The sequence below is a fragment of the Protopterus annectens genome, chromosome 5.part0 (assembly GCF_019279795.1).
Source record: "Protopterus annectens isolate FY-2018-M chromosome 5.part0, PAN1.0, whole genome shotgun sequence".
Taxonomy (NCBI): domain Eukaryota; kingdom Metazoa; phylum Chordata; order Ceratodontiformes; family Protopteridae; genus Protopterus; species Protopterus annectens.
The window spans coordinates 883,141,507-883,158,944 of NC_056735.1; the positions used below are offsets into that span (position 1 = coordinate 883,141,507).

The following is a 17,438-nucleotide window of genomic DNA, read 5'->3' on the forward strand; positions in this document are numbered from 1 at the left end:
GCACTGATACCTTCTCCTTCGGTTCCGTCGGCTCCGATCACTTCCTTGGTACCGTCCTTGGAGGGATCTGGGCGCCAAGACTCCCTCGTCGGCTCCGAGGGGGCGAGTGGCATCGGACCCTTGTCCGACCCTGTTCTCTCCCTCGGAGCTTCGGCGCAGGTGAGCACGGCTCCTACATTGGCTTCAGAGCCTTCCCCCTCTGTGCGGAGAGGGATTCAGATATCTTCAGAACCGGAGCTTTCTCAGCATCTGCGCAGGGACACCTTCGAGGTCATGAGGAGTGTGCTGGCCCCTGCGTCAGCCCCACGATCATGCCCATCGGCTCCTCCCCCTATGGTGCCTGTGTCTGCCTCTGCCCCTCCTCCAGACCCCAAGTGTGGGGAACCAATGCTCCAGGTCACCCCTTTGGGTGGATCTTCCTCTTCCGAGGCCTCCCCTGATCATTCAGAGGAGCCACCTCGTAAGAGGAAATGCAAGAGGAAGCATGTTGACTCCTCTGAGTCTGTCGCATCAGATACCGACTTAGAGAATTCAGAAGGGTCCCCGAGATCCCCCTCTGAAGATGTCTCCTTCTCAGACATCCTTGAGATGCTTAGGCAGAGGGGGAACTGGACTACCCCAAGCCCTTCTGAGGATGAGTCAGTATTCCTGGATGCGTTTGGATCCTGACCTTCCACCTCCTGGGTGTCACCACCTTTCGACCCACTGATGTCTGTGGTGGCTCGGAAAGCGTGGTCAGCTCCAGACACAGTGGAACCAACCCCCAGAAGACCTGCTAAATTTATAACTGCACCACAGAACAGTTTTTGACAAAAGGTGTTCCCGTTGATACCATGGTGGTGGCAGCGGCCACAAAGAAGGAGTTGGCTGAAACTTCATCTGTCCATCCCCCTAACGAGGAGTCCAGGAAGATGGACAGATATGGGAAGCGGATGTTCTCTTCAGCAACCTTTTCCATGAAGTCTCTGAATTATTTGTGACACTTTACCCATCTTCAAAGGGATCTCCTTAAAGAGCTGGGAGATACCCTCCAAGACCCATCAGCTGAGGGGGGCCCAGGCTAAGGCTGCCTCCCAGCTGGCGACTCTTAATTCAGTGGTGAACTCCTCCATGAGGCTCATTTCTTATGCAGCCGATGGTGCAAGTAGAGCCGCGGGCACAGGCGCTGCCCTAAGGAGGCACACTTGGATGCGGCTATGTAACTTTGCGGAACCTTTTAGAACATCTTTCACCAACACCCCCTTTGATGGTTCCTCTCTTTTTGGATCACAGGTGAAGGACATCCTTACCAGGTGTGAGCAGGAAAGCAAGACTCTCTCTGCCGTGGGAGTCCGCTTTTCCACTCCTTCCAGACCATATCCCAAGGGTCAGAAGAGTGGAAAGATGTGGTTCCGGAAATCCCAGGGAGCCTTGCCGGACACACGTGGTGAGTTCCCATCCAGGGGCAGAGAAGGGAACAATAACAGATGCCGCCCTCATGGCAAAGGGGGTCCGCAAAACCAGGGCAGCAGAGAATCCTTCTCTGACAAGCCCTTCCAGCATCCCTGAAGGGTTGCCCGGCTGCCCACCTCTGGAGGCAGTCGGGGGAAGATTATCGCTGTACCCAAGAGCCTGACAAGACATAACACAAGACAAATGGGTACAGTCTGTTATATCCGGAGGCTACAGAATTCCCTTTGTTTGCACTCCCTTTTTGTTAAACAAGTCCCTTCCAGATGTTCCACGCAATCTAAGGGATCAAGCAGTTCAAGAAGTTTCAAAACTGCTAAGAAAAAGGGCCATGCAGCAAGTCCCAGCAGACCAGCAAGGATCCGGAATTTATTCAAGGTTCTTTTTGGTACCAAAAAAGACAGGGGACTGGAGACCCATTCTGGATCTCAGCAGACTAAACAGGTCTGTACAAAGAACAAAGTTTCGGATGGTCACTCTACAGTCCATTTTACCCTTTCTGGGTCAAAACAATTGGAGGTGCTCTATAGATCTTCAGGATGCGTACTATCACATCAAAATGGACAGATGCTCCAGACGATTCCTTCGCTTCCGGCTGGGAGCCAGCCATTATCAGTTCAGAGCTCTGCCCTTTGGTCTCACCGCAGCCCCCAGGGTGTTCACCAAATGTATGGCAGTAGTTACCGCTCACCTCAGACGGCAAGGATTTCAGGTGTTTCCATATTTAAACGACTGGCTCCTCACTGCTACCACCAGGCATCACCTTCTGCGAGCCAGAGACTACACTATCCAGACTTGCTCCAGACTAGGTATCACAATAAATTTAGAAAAATCTGCATTGTCACCCTGTCTGTCTATCACCTTTATATGCACAAATTTAAATACAAAAGACATGTCAGCCAGCCTTCCACCAGACAGGGTATTAGTCATTCGCCAACATGTGCAGGTCTTATTAGGATGCAAAAGAATTCAAGCCAGATTCGTCCTCCAAACTCTGGTTCTCATGGCAGCAGCGATCATACTTATTCCTCTAGCTCGTTTTCACATGAGGATTCTCCAGTGGCTTCTTTTCAAACAATGGTCCTTCCAGCAGCTTCCCATGTCTCACATGATTATGATCACAGAAGCATGGAAAAAGCACCTTGCGTGGTGGATGGTCTCCACATCACTGCCCCATGGCAGACCATTTGTACTCCCCCCCCCCTCCAGTTGCTACGGTGACCACGGATGCCTCCCTGATCGGGTGGGGGGGGGGGCATTACCAGGGCAAAACAGTCCAAGGCACCTGGCAACCTCACGAGTACCATCTGCATATAAACGTCTCGGAGATGAGGGCCATGCTTTTAGCATTGCAAGCTCTTCAGGACTCTCTTCCTACTGGGACCATTGCAATTCAAACGGACAATATGTCAGTAGTGTGGTACATCAACAAGCGGGGCGGAACCAGGTCCTACCCCCTATGTCGAGAAGCACTCAGACTCTGGCAGTGGGCGGTCTCTTCCCAATGGTTTCTGATCGCAATGCACATCCCTGGGAGATCCAATGTCATAGCAGACAGGCTGAGCAGAGCAATTCTCATGCCTCACGAGTAGTCTCTGAATCAGGTAGTGGCGGACCAAATCTTCCGCAGATGGGGCCAACCTTGCTGCAACCTTTTTGCCACCCACTTCAACAGCAAGTGCAGCAATTTCTTCTCTCTCCTTACACTTCCCGGACATTCCCCCAGAGACGCTCTAGTCCACGATTGGCCTCGGGGACTTCTGTATGCATTCCCTCCCTTTCCCCTAATCCCGAAGCTAATACAGAAAGCTACCGTATTGGGCTGCAAAATGATCCTCATTGCTCCTTACTGGCCTCAACAAATATGGTTCCCGTTCCTGCATCATCATCTTCTCGAGCAGCCTTGGACTCTGGACCCAGTTCCAGACCTTCTGATCCATCAATCGGGCGGGTTGCACCAATCCCTGCAATCTCTCCAGCTCACTGCTTGGTTGCTCCACTTCCAACTTTATCCAAGCTTCCTGATATCTACCCTCTGTGCGCGAAATTATTTTATCATCGCACAAGTCTACGAATAGAAAAACTTACGCTAGTAAGTGAAAACATTTTTCTTCCTGGGCAGAGGCTAAGAGTATAAACCCTTTTTCAGCCCCCGTACACCACATTTTGGAATTTCTTGCGGAACTCTTTCATGCTGGGTCCGCTTCCGCTACAATTAGAGTTGAGTTAGCTGCAATTTCAAATTTTCACATTGGCCTGTCGGAAAATAATATCATGTCTCATAAGCTATGTAAAGCCTTTCTCAAAGGGGCCACTCTGCTCAGGTCCCCAGTGAGAGATCCTCCACCTCCGTGGGATCTAAATTTGATTCTACCTTCTCTAATTTTGCCCCCCTTCGAACCTGCAGCATCTTGTTCTTTGTAGTTTTTATCTTGGAAAACCCTCTTTCTGGTAGTGATTACTTCAGCCAGAAGAGTTTCGGAACTTCAGGCTCTTTGTATCCGTCCTCCGTACCTAGTGTTCCACAATGACAGGGTTGCTCTCAGGACTAATCCATCCTTCCTTCCTTCCTAAGGTCTCTTCCGAGAATAACTTGAATCAGTCCATTGACCTTCCTGTGTTTTTTCCCAACCACTCCAACAGGGCAGAATATAAACTGCATCAGTTAGATGTTCACAGGCAACTACGCTTTCATTTGCACAGAACTAAGGACATCAGAAAATCGGACCAGCTTTTCCTTTCCTATGCTGAGGGTAAACAAGGTCTTCCAGTTTCAAAAGTAACCTTATCCAGGTGGTTGAGTACTATCATCACATTCATCTATCAACTGAGGAATAAAGAATTGCCTGTTAAACCAAACGGTCACTCCATCAGAGCTTTAGCCACTTCTGTGGCCTTTCAGGCTAGGTTGCCCATGGAATTTATTTGTGCTGTGGCTACGTGGGCCAACCCACATGTTCCGATGAGCCACCCAGGATTGTAGGTACTAGGGACGCTGTCCCAACCAGCAAGAATGAAGGCAAGATAGACAACGTAACATAAAGAAGTTATGTACCTACCATAACATTCCATGTTAGTTGTCTTCTTCTCGCCTTCTTTCTTGCATCCCACCCTCCATCCCCCTATCCTAGTAGACCGAGAAGAGTTCCTTATTGTTTTTCACTGGCTGAGTCTTCTCTGGCTATTCCTCTCTGCCTAGTAGCCTCTCTGGTAGGGTTTATGCATTATAGGATAGGATTCCTTCCTTTTTATGTCTGCAGTTATACTTACCAAATGAGATCTGGGTATCTAGCGCCAAGCATCATGGGATATGGGGAGGCCTCGAGCCAGTAAACAGCTCTCAAGCTTTTGAAGATGGCCGAGTCAGAGCCAAGGATCGGCTCTGAACCCAACCAGCAAGAAAGAAGGCAAGAAGAAGACAACTAACATGGAACATTATGGTAGGTACATAACTTCTTTTTCTAAATGACAGAGATTTTTTAAATCATTTAAACACTATGAAATGTTTAAAAGTGCATGGTTTAAATTCTCCTTTTCAATGTCATAAAGGCATTCATAAATTTTTTTATGGAACATCCTTTCACTTTTTCCCACATAATAATTTAAGCAAGTGTTACAAAAGGCAAGATGCACCAAATCCTTACTAAAACAGTTACCCTTTTGAGGAAGAATGACCCTTCCAGCTATGTGCTGGTTCTTGTCTTGGCACCAACTAGAAAAGCTTTTCCATTTACTAATATATAATCTCATAGTAGCAAGTTTTCTTGCTTCTTTTAATATGTGCTACAAGTCCTCAGAAGATATGAGCCTAAAAGTTATTCAGATTCTATCATTAAAGCAGTTAGTTCCACTTGTTTGGGGTTGTGATGTATCAAACACCCTTTTCCTGTGTGACTAGGTCCAGTCTGTGAGAAAGTTTGTGGTAATTGTCCTTGGCCATTTCCAAACAGAAGGGTTAACAACAGTTGCCTGGAAGAGAAGGGAATCACCAGAATGGTATCTGTAGAGTCCTTCTGAATCTTCAGAATGCCATAGATATTAGTGAAATGAGTGGAAAAACATACAGGAACAATGCTGTCCTACAAAAAGAAAAAGCATCTGTTCTGCAGGCCTTCTTGCATGAAGTCTTTGAGCACAATTTGTAAAGTGATGGTTGTGAGTGGAGGCTGTGAGATCTATTTGAGGTGCTCTCACAGCAGGATCACTTCCTGGAAGATGCTCCAATTCAGTTTCCATTCATGAGGGTCTATCCTGGGCCTGCTTATCTTGTCTGCCACAACCTTTTGCTCTAACAGTATGCAAGATGCCAGCAGAGGGACATTGTGATGAAAAACTACCATGGCTTAGTTTCATAGATTCATAGTTATATACTAGTTTAATGGCCACCAGGGTCTTTATAAGCCTAGTCATGCAATCCAACCCAGTTGTGCTCCTATGCATCGTGGGAGCTTATTAGGAGGGTGTACTTTACTTTGGAAGCTTCTAGAGGTTATGGGGGTATGTTAGTTTAGGCATCACTGTCTCCCTCTATCAGAGACATGGGGCCAGAAGTGGAAAATTTCCGGTTTCCCATCCATTGGTCAAGATTATGCTTAAACAGGGTTAAGAATGACCTATGCTTCACATGGATGGGGAGCCTGTTCCAGAGCATGGGGATCCTCTAAGGAACATCTCTGTCTCACCAACATGCCTTACTTATGTCTCAAGCAAAATTTAAATCCTTGGATCTAGTGGTCCTGATGCTGTTCTTTTTGCAGATGTGCAAAAGGTCCACCAGAGCTGGATTCGATGATGCCTTGTATGCCAGGCATAAATTGCCTGTCAGTAAATTGTAAAAGGCAGAGTACAGAGACAGGGCTTTAAAGCAATCCATACAGGACAATGTGTTTATACCACAGATGTTCTTGATAAAGAATGTTTGTGGGTATTGCAACTGGAACAAATGTTTGGTCAGGTACATGTCAAAGGGGCAATATACTCAATGATGGGTCTGATAAGAGCTGAATAAAGTGGCACCATAAATTCCTTGGACCTGGCTGTCATGCCCTTACTTATAATTTGGACATAGAATAATTTTCTTACCACCTTGGCCACATGTTTGCTAGAGGCCAAATTACTGCCTGCATATGTTCCCAGATCCCTGACTACTGGGTCAATTCTCAGTGATGTCTTATTGATGCAGTAATTGGCCTGGGTGTCATTTGTCCCAAAAGGTATGTAGTTTCAGTCTTTGACTTTGGCAACAGCCATTTGTCTGTTTTAGACCCCCTTGTAAGATATTTGTATCATGGGGGAATCTATGATAGCTCCCAGTTTGCAGTCATCTGCAAACTTGGTCAAAGGTCCTTGACATTAGCCTTTACCTCCAAGTAGATTCCAAATAGTAGCAGTCCCAGAACAGATCCCTGAGGTACCCCTCCGGTGACCTGTCTCTTACTGGAGGTTGTATCACCAATCCTTACCTCCTGGCTCCTGTCCATGAGCTAGCTGACAATCCACCCAGTCATGTAAGGGTTTATATGCCCAGTTCAGAGAGTTTGCCAAATTACACCTGAGTGGGGTACTGCACCAAATACCTTATCCAGGTCCAAGTAGGCAGCGTGTACCATTTTCCCCTCATGAGTTGCCTTTGTGACTCTCTAAGAAGTCCACCAGGTTTAGTAGGCATGATCCTTTCTTGACAAAGCCAAACTGGGTTGAGTCCAGGTGCCCAAAGGTTGCCTACGTCCTTGCTGATCATTTACAGGGGTGGGTTTGGCATAACAGTTAAGACCTTCACCTCACATACACAAAGTACAGGGTTTGATTCTGACCTAATGGCTTAAAATGGCCCTTCAGGGCAGTTGGCCCAATATTCACCTTTGAACCTACAAGTTCCACTGCTTTGCATATTAGACTTGCTTGTAGGTACTGGGTCAGTTAATGATCCACCCTTGTAAAGTGGGATAGCAGTCCTCCACTCTCATGGTACAAAGTCTGTTTTGAGGCTAAAGTTGAAAAGTGACTCAAGTGGTCCTGCTAGGTCATGTTTCCAGCTATTTATAAGGCATCCTGGGGTACTGTCAAGGCCCACTGAGGTGGTGTTTTTGGCCTCATCAAACACTGCAAGGACCTGCTCCCTGTTAATAATTGTGTGAGTGGGTGCTCTTGTAGGTATTTCATGGAGGGAGACAGTGAGGTGAGTGGGGGGTGAAGTTTGAATTGAATTTGTCGCCAGCAAATTTGCTAAGTCACTGTGCTCAGTGAAGGTGACACCTCTGATCACCAGTTCAGCCCACTGTGTGCTGCTTTGGAGGTTTTGAATATAGCTGTAGAAGGCCCAGAGGCTGTCTTTAGCGTGTGAGACTATCTTGACCTCATAATTGTCTTTGCTGGACTTAATTAGTCCTCTTAGTTTCCTGTTTAGTTTAATTAGAGAGCTCCTATCATTATGGGAGTTGCTCTTCCTGATTTTAGCCATGACTTTTTTCCTTTTATTATACACTCTATTAACTAGTGAGGACATGACATATGTGGAAGGCACTGAAGCCTTGTATTGCCAGCAAACTTTCTGTTGATTTAAGCCATGTCTCAGTAATGGCAGAGATGCCTAGATTCGACAGAGTGAGGACAGATTGTAGGGTGTGGAGTTTCTTGTTTAGGCTCCTAAATTTCAGAAGTAACACCATTAGGTTTCTTTGGGTTTTATTTGCTATGTCTGTAGGTTTGTCAATTTGGTATTGCCTAAAAAAGGCTATAAGGGGTTGAATAAAGTTTTAGTCAATATTCAGAAGCCTAGAGAACAGAGGTGCAGAACATCCTTTGTAAAGCAATATGGCCTGTTAACCATGTCCTCCCATACTGATGAATACTGAACCCCCCTGGAAAGACACCAGAAACTAAGCAAATTACTGGAGTCAATCAACTTTTGTTCAATACTGTGGCATCATCCTTGGTGAAGGTAGAATGTTGCTCAATGCAAGGCACATACATGCCGGAGACACAAATACAGACAGATCAACAATGCCTCTCTTCATCTAGTTCAGGGAAGTATGTCTTAGGTCATTAACACCTACATGGTCCTTAATAAAATCATATTGGTACCTGCGATGTAGTGACTTGAGTGCATGAGCAACCCGACAGATCCTGGCCTCATTACCTTCTCCTTTTTCAGTCTTTTGAGAGGGGCATCTATGTGTTGCACAATGAAATTCCTTATTACAAAAGTCACGAGCAAGGTGTTGGCTTGCCTTATGGGCTTTACTCTTGCAGCGCCACTAGGGTACGAGTCATTTGGTGCTTTAGAGATTGTTGAGGATAGGCATTACAGTTTATAAGCTTAAGAGGTTTTTGAGGTTTGGGAAAGCCGCTTTTTAGTGCCTCAGTGTGTGTGGTGAATGTAGTGTGTGCGTTCTTGACAACCTTGTTTGTATGAGTGATTTTTGCCTCAAGTGGTACTGTGTATGTGAACAGTTATTTGCTTATCTGGTAAGGTCATCATTACCAACAGCACTAAGGACAGGAAATGGGACAGATCTGGGGAGATCAGCTCTAGAGAATTAACACCAGGCAAGACAAGCACCACTGACTTTACACATTACCACCATCACAACCAGAATATACATAGCAGGTGCTAAGATACCTATAACCTTGACTAACTGGCTGCAATATGGTAAAGTTATACTTCTGACAGACTTGAAAAGCCAGAGAAAATGATGTGGGGACAGACTTGAAAGGTCTCCAAATTGATTTTAGGGAATGAGCTAGCTGTACAATAAACTAGGAAAGGAGAATGAACATTCTCCAGCAGAGAGTTAATGATCATGGAATGCCCACTTAAAAACAAGTCTGCTGCCTCATGGATGCATATTAAGCAGTAAAAATTCAAATGGCCGTCATTTCTTGATCCCGCTAGCCAGAACTTTGTTGTTTAGAAAGTGTAAAATTAAAAGAAAAGAGAAAATAATTAAAATAAAAGTGCATGTGTTTGCGTGAAAGCGTGGGAGGGGGGAGACTGCCTGCAACAGACAGTCCCATCAGCATGGATTCATTAAACATTAAGAGCTGTTTAACTCGATGCCTGGCATTATTTAAAGACTTTAATCATTTAACTAAAAAATCAGTAGGCAACATGAATCAGCAAAACCACCAGAAATAGTGTGGGGGCCAAGAGTTGCAATGCCTTGCATTTTATTTCTCTATTTATTTATTTACTTATTTATTTACATACATTCATTTCCTTACAAGGAGACTTCTGAAGTTGTGCTCATGCCAACAAAGTGGTTGTGTGAGCGGATATCAAATATTTACATATCTTTTATGTTTCCAATGTAAAATACTTCTTCCAGCAAGAATTTTGCATATACTAAAGCAAATCTTTTTCATTAGGCAGAGGAACCATTTTATATCAAAAATATACATCTATAAAACAGAAAAATGGCTGGTGCGACTAAAACTCCATGCCTTTTGGGGAAAATGGCACCTAGTCTAATTACTCTATCAATAAGACATCACTGACAATTGACCCAGTAGTCAGGGATCAGGGAACAAAAGTAGGCAGTAATGTATACATATATATATATATATATATATATGTATATATATATACATATTTATATATATATATATATATATATATATATATATATAGATATATATATATATACATAGATATAGATATAGATATATATAAATATATATATATATATATATATATATATATATATATACACACACACACACACACACACACACACACACACACACACACACACACACACATTTTTAAAATACAAAACAATTTAATAACAATTTAATAACTACCCCATAATCCAAGCACAAAATATCCTTCAGGGTGTGTATTACTGTGAAAGTAACACCTTCCAGTGGTGCAGAGGGCACTCCACCTGCAACACTGGGCCTCAGAAAACCCCAGGGCATGCATTATTTCCACAATAATGCACAACCTGTTGGGCATTCCTGCTTGCTTAGTATAGGATGATGATGAAGATCAGAGGGTCCTGAGGAAGGGGCATATTGGTGTTTTAGGACATGAGAAAGAGAAGCCAGAAGTATCAGTGGAGTCATGATGAGCAGATAATGACAATTTCATTTTAGTGGACACCTGGATATCATGAATGTCACATAAGCAAATAAGCAATGACTGTGCCTGTCAACACAAGGAAATAACAGACATTTAATAAGACGGAAGGAGTCATGCTTGATAAATAAATGGAATTTCTGACAGAAAAAAAATGAAAACATTTTCTGAAACGATCAGAAACTAGTAATAAACCAATATAGGGTATTACAAATTTGGAGCCATTTTTACTGCTTGAATGGAAGCAACAGCACACAAAAATGTGAAGTGATTAGGCACCACGGTTCATGATGGGAAAGGGAGATGAAGCTTAGTATCCTAGGCAAGTTTTATTCACCATGTCCTAATTTCTGCAGTATCAGTCCTGTTATTTTTGGAGGTGGGATCTCTTCTTATCAGACACAGAAAATGCATACATATGCAATTTATAAGTAAAAACAAGTGATGGCACATGAGGCATATGCCTGAAATAAGCTAGCTACAGAAATCTTTGTATTATGTGGAATACCTTTTAGTGGGGTTCAGACAGAATAAATAAATACAGAGGTTAGTCATGCATCTTCTTCATTTCTATGTTGCTTATCCACCATCTGCAGACATGTTAGGAAATGAAACAAACTAAACAAGAGAGACGGGGGGGAAACAGAGAGAAAGAGAAATACAAATCTTAAGCAAGTGATGAATCTTACCACAAATGGTGTTGGAACATATGTGGAGAATAAGTGCACTGGTACGCCCTGGCTCAAAAGAACAGCTGCAGTCAGTTTAGCAAACCTAAAGGAAAAATTATTTAGATTAACAAGTCGTCATAAAATCACAACATTCTTTTATAAATTCTATTCTACCATTGCACAACAATGCTAGAATGAACCAACAAAGTTGGCTGTGAGTTACAGCACAAACACCTAAGATGGACACAGCAGTACAACACAAAGTTCTACTTGATTTCACAAATGGAACTTAAAGGGTAATTGTTTTATAGCTTCATACACTTCTGGGCCAAAAATGTTCAAATGCTTTGGACTAATGTAATACATTTATTAGAACAGAAGGGGATGTGTTACCAGAAAGCTCTTTTGCTGCAACAGAAAAAAATACCACAATCCATATGTACAAATCAATCAAGTTCAAGAGAGTAACCAATTTTGGGGGCATTGAATGTTAGCTTGCACAACAGTGGTGCTGTTGCACTACAAAAAATTGAATGACAAGATGATAGAGGTTGTGACGTCTCACCACTGGACCAGTAAAATCAAGGAGCCTCAATCTGCATATACTAGCACCAGTGGAGGACTTACATTGGGAGGAAGACAAGAACACATAGTATTTATAAATGCAGCTCTCTGCATCAAGTGCAATTTCCCTTAAGAGCACACAGAGACCACAGTCTGTCTGGGGCTGGTTTCTCCATCTTTCTCCAGAGCTCCAATAAGACTCCACACTGGGACAGCTACAGAGTTGAGATCTCAGCTAACTGACCAAGCCAAGACCACCAGCACCCTCCCTCCAATCAGTGCTTTGTGTCCTTGCCCAAACAGCTGATACACACACTCTGAGGTTTGATTTATACACACACAAACCTGGGAAAGGCTGGCACATGCCCCTTCTGCCCAGACTATAAAGTAGTTTCCCCTGCCACCAGTCATTCCTTAACAGCTACTTTAAGGCCCTTAATAAGGAGTGTTCAATCTTACAAATGTCAGTTTGACCAAGAGCAAGGCTATTATGAGTGGCCTCACAGTGTCATCAAATAGATATGTAAGCATTCTCAGAAGTTAAATATGTCTCACAAATATCGGCCACAATAAAATGTTTAAATATATTTAATAAAAAAAAAATACTCTGTATATAATCACAGTAACATCAGAGTTCAAAATCACAGGTAAGATTTAAACCAACATTGCAGGACAGTCTCAAATAAAGAAAACATTTTAACTATACTTCACTATATTCCTGACTGAATCTAAGAATTACTATACCCCAGTTAACTTTCTTACAGAGCAACAAGGCAGATGTGGTAAGTGGATCTTGATGTTGGCAGGTCAAAGACAAAATACAGAATACTCAGTCTCTCTCAGAGAGTTCTTAAATTAATATCTTAAATATTACTGTGGGGATATCTTGCAGAATGACATCATTTCGTCATCTGACTCTATCCCAGGTGAAAAACAACCACTGATGCAGCTGGTAGCATTTACAATCTACCTGTGAAAATACAGAGACAAAGGCTTTTCCTCAGATGTTTGTAAATCCTGAAAGTCATAAAACAATAAAACACTTTCAAGACGATACAAAAGACTTCTCTGGTACAGACGTTATGTCTCCTGCTGCAGTGAAACTGGAAGATAACATCTTTTTGTTGTGTGGTCATAAAGTAATTTAATTTCAGCTGTTATTCTGAACTTAACCTTCTGTGTCCCACCTTCCATTGTTAAAATATATACATCTAAACTGTTATAATAGTGCAGGTACATTTCCGTTCTAATCCAGTAGGGTACACTGTGGTTACATCTTTAAACAGCACTTTGAAGAATACATCCTCAGCACATATGTCTGTACAAACCACCTTATATGACATATACAGTTCTAATACATTAGTAACACAAGCATATGGATAATGTTGATATTCACAAATGACACAACTATTTACAAAATTTAAGACAGCTGTGCTGGCACTATCTCCTTTTGTTACACTTCTACATAAATCGTATTAATATTGACAAATGACATGTAATTATTTACAAAATCCAGCTAGCTGGGCTGGCAGTATCTCCTTTTGTGATAGAGGTGAGGTGAGAAACAGGTCATGTACATTGCACTACATCACCTACTTTAAAATACCTAACAAAGAAAGTACAGTTGTGTAAGTAAACTTACCATAACAGTAGATGTTCAAATGATCACTGCTGCAGTAGTCTTAGCTATATGGGTTATATCTTGCCAAGGATATAAGAGCCGGCCAGCTTCCAAAGTTTCAGGGTACCTTCCACATGCCCAAACTATCAGGCAGCTCAAGCAGAGCTAACTAAAAGACATGTTTGGATGCAAAGCCCTTCAGAGCAGAAGGCTAAGCCCTGAAAGGATAAAGCTAGGAAAAGAAGAAGAAGAGAAAAAAAAAAAGAAAGAAATGTCCGTACATTGGCATAAAAAGTACACCAAAAAAGGGGGAGGGGATGGAGTGAGGGAGCAGCCACTGCAATACTGATTATTCCAACATCTACTCTTAAGGTAAGTTCACTTACACAACTGTACTATGTTCATTACACTGATCACTACTGTGGCAGCCTTAGCTATATGAATAGATTAAAGTTTACTTACACAACTGTACTATGTTCATTACATTGATCACTACTGTGGCAGCCTTAGCTATATGAGCAGATTATTCTAGCTAACTACATTTGGTAGGTAGAAAGAGAAGAGTCCAAAAGCCCCTGGAGAATAGTCCTAGCAAAGTTTGATCTGGACCTAGAGAAGGAATCAAGCTAACAGTGCTTTGTAAAAGTAAGTACACAGGACCAAGTAGCGGCTTCTAGAACAGTTGTACAATCAAACCCCTTTCCAAAAAGCCAAAGATGAAGCCAAGGCCCTGTCTGGAATAATTTTGTTATGGTGACTACAACCTTTGGAAATGGTGTGTACAGGTCATAGCCTTATACAATCATTTGAAAATGGTGTGTTTGGACAAAGGATTCTCCTCCTCCTTACCTTCACAAGAAATTAACAACTGGTCCTAATACCTGAACAATTTATTTCTTTCGAGATAGTACCAGAATTATCTGTGGATACCCAAGATACCAAATATCTTTTCTTCTCCATTTTTAGGTTCAGGGAAAAAAAAACAGCTTAATGTAAACTTGGAAACCACGTCAGGAATATGCAAAAGTTTAGTTCTCAAAGAAATATTGCCCCTATGGAAGTGAGATCAAGATGACTCACCATAAGACTTTGCAACTCAGATACCCTTCTTACAGATCATGTAAAGAACATCAAGACAGCCAGGACAGCTGGTTCAAACAGAGCAAGCTTTAGCTTCTCAATCACAAAATTAAGAACCCAAGGGGGAACTGACAGTATTTTTAGAGGCCTCTTATGCAAAATTCATTTCAAAAATATTTTGAGAACAGACTACATGAAAGAGGAGAATCTATGGGCAGACATACTAAAATGGCCGATAAAATAACCTTGATAGAAGAATAAAAAAGGCCATAAGATAGTAATTCACACAAATATTGTGAGACCAGAGGACATCTAGCCTTGAAAAGGTGCAGGTTATGTTGTTAGTGCCAACTAGAAAACTTTTTCTATGTGGTCATATATGATTTTCAAGTAACAATTTTTTTTTGCCTCCGTTAGTAGCTGCTGCATGCCTTCAGTAAACAGTTACTTTAAAAGAATTAACACTATCATCAAAGCAGTCAACTGAAGTTAATTGATGTCGGGGTATCAAACACCCCTGTTCTTGTGACAGTAGATTACATCTGTGAGGAAGCTTGTGGTAATTTCCCCTGGCCATTTCCAAAAGAAGGGACAACCACAGCTGCCTGGGCCAGAAGGGAGTCACCACAATGATCTTGGGAGATTCCTTCTAAAACTTCAGAAGTACTCTGGATATTAGTGGAAAAGGTAGAAAGCCACACAGAAACATTCCTGTCCAAGGAAAAGAAAATGTATCTGTCTTCCAGGCCTTCTTGTATGGATTCCTGAAACAAAATCTTGTTAGTTGATTGTTCAGACAGGAGATAAAGAGGTCTAGATGAGGAACTCCCCACAAATGCATAAAATCTTGGAAGACCCCCCATCTGTTTTCCATTCATGAGAATCTGCCTTGGTTCTGCTCAGCTTGTCTGCCACACAATTCTGCTCTGATGGAATATAGGATGCCTGCAGTGAGACTGTGCTGTGAAGCTGTATCCAAAGCTAACATGGCTAGTCTGCAAAGTGGGAACAACCTTGGTCCCCCTTGCTTGTTGATGCAACACATGACTGCTGTATTGTCAGTAACTACCTGAAGAGGTCCTAGGGACCAAAGATGGTTCAGAGAGCTGAGTGCCTTGATCATGTCAAGCATCTCCTTGATATTTATGTGGCTGCAACCATCTCACTCACACACACACCCCTACACTTTTATCCCTCCTGAAACTGCTTCCCAAACAAAGTCAGAGGCAGTTGTGGTGACTGGCTGTGTTGAAGCAGAGAACGAGAGTGAAGGAGAGATCTAGATTTAAGTATATCTGTTGTCTCCACCAAATTATTTTTGTTCAGATAACCCCAACACTGGGATTTGAAAAGATAAAGGATGTTGGTGCTGAGACCAAAGAGATTTCAAATACTACTGTATCGTTCTCATATAAAGTTTTGCCAGTTGTATCATAAAAACCTAGCTGCCATGAGACCCAAAATCCCTCCAGTTACGAAAAACCTTAGAAATAGATTTAGATACAGGTTCATTTTTTTACCTGCGGAAGAAAAGATGTTTGAAAAGATATGTCTAATTGACATCCCAGGAAAACAATCCTGAGTGAAGTCATCAAAAAGGCTTTTGAATTTTTTCTTGGAATACCCAGCTTGTGCAAGAGATCTCGTACCAAATAAAGAAAGAGTGAGAGAGATCAACTCCTGGACTTCTGACACACTGAAAAAAACTCTGCAAAGATAAGCAAGTCATCTACATATGGAAAAATGTGATGTAGCTTGCAATGAGCTACAACTGTAGGTAGACACTTTGTGAACACTCTCGGTGCAGTGGATAACCCAAAGGGTAAAGCAGTGAGCTAATAATGTGATTCGGACACAAAACCTTAAATTTCTGAAGTCTGGATGAATAAGGATATGATAAGCGTGTTTTAAATGTAGCGTTACCAGGAAACTTGAAAGAAGAGGAAGTAACAGGTTGTGAATTGGCATAATTTTGAGTTTGGCCACTATCAAAAAAGAGGTTTAGGAAAGAAAGACCCAAAACTTGTCCGAACATTTTCTTTCTTTTGCACTAGGAGCATCCTTAAATTAAAAAAAAAAAAAAAAACATTTCTACACTAAGGAATAAGGAACTGGTTCTCTCTCTCCTTGGAACAGCATATCATGAAGAATCCAGTGGAAACAAATGAGTTTGATCTGGAGAATGAGAAATGACTGCCTAGAAAGAAGGACTTTCCTCCCACTGCCATCTGTAAACTTGACAAATGATTTTCAGAACCCATTTACCTGAAACAATCTGTTACCCAAGATAAAAATGGAAATTCGGACTTTCTGGAAGGAAAAAGGAGGCAGAGTGGGAGGGGTCACAAGGTTTCTTGAACAGTCATTCAGACTTGGACTGTCCTTGGTTTTGGGAGGTTTGAGACTTCTTTCAGGAACCCCTTGCCATTCCTTTGCAAACATTTTACCTGTTATTTTATTCAGACTGCTTATCCTGCTTTTTGTCAAAACTGGATGGAGAGAGAATTCTTTAGAAAATTTGGAAAAGGAGGGCTGAAAAAACTGGATCAGCTTGCCCCTTTCCATCAAACCTTTTGATCATCTCTGCAACAGAGAGGACAAACACTAAATCGGTATCTGAGGGTAAATTTAAAATCTCATTTTTTACATCATCTGAAAGTGTCTGAAAATGCAGTCAGGCAAACCTCCTCAAAACAGTATCAGTGGCTATAGCCCTGGAAAAAGTATTAAGAAAGTTATGCACACCCTGTAAACAAAGATTGGTGCGTGACGTGCAATAGAAGAAACTAAATTATTTAAAGCAGATTTTTGTTAACAGGAACAAACTGCAGAAAAAAACATTTCTCATACCTTTCACAATTAGTTAAAACAAATTAATGTACAAGTCTGTCAATTCAAAATTCTGAAAATCAAAGTTGCCAAAGTACATATTTTTCCCATTCCTATCAATAATTTTTGCATCCTTATTAGAAAG

The 17,438-nt window shown here is 42.1% G+C and overlaps 1 protein-coding gene across 1 annotated transcript in view; it reads right to left on the reverse strand.

Moving 5' to 3' along the window:
- Nucleotides 1-17,438, reverse strand: part of PGM2L1 (phosphoglucomutase 2 like 1) — an 865,950-nt gene that overhangs the window by 511,632 nt on the left and 336,880 nt on the right. Inside the window, exon 4 of the mRNA XM_044072679.1 lies at nt 11,218-11,302. Within this exon, the coding sequence (XP_043928614.1) occupies nt 11,218-11,302 (85 nt within the window). The remainder of the gene's footprint in view (nt 1-11,217; nt 11,303-17,438) is intronic.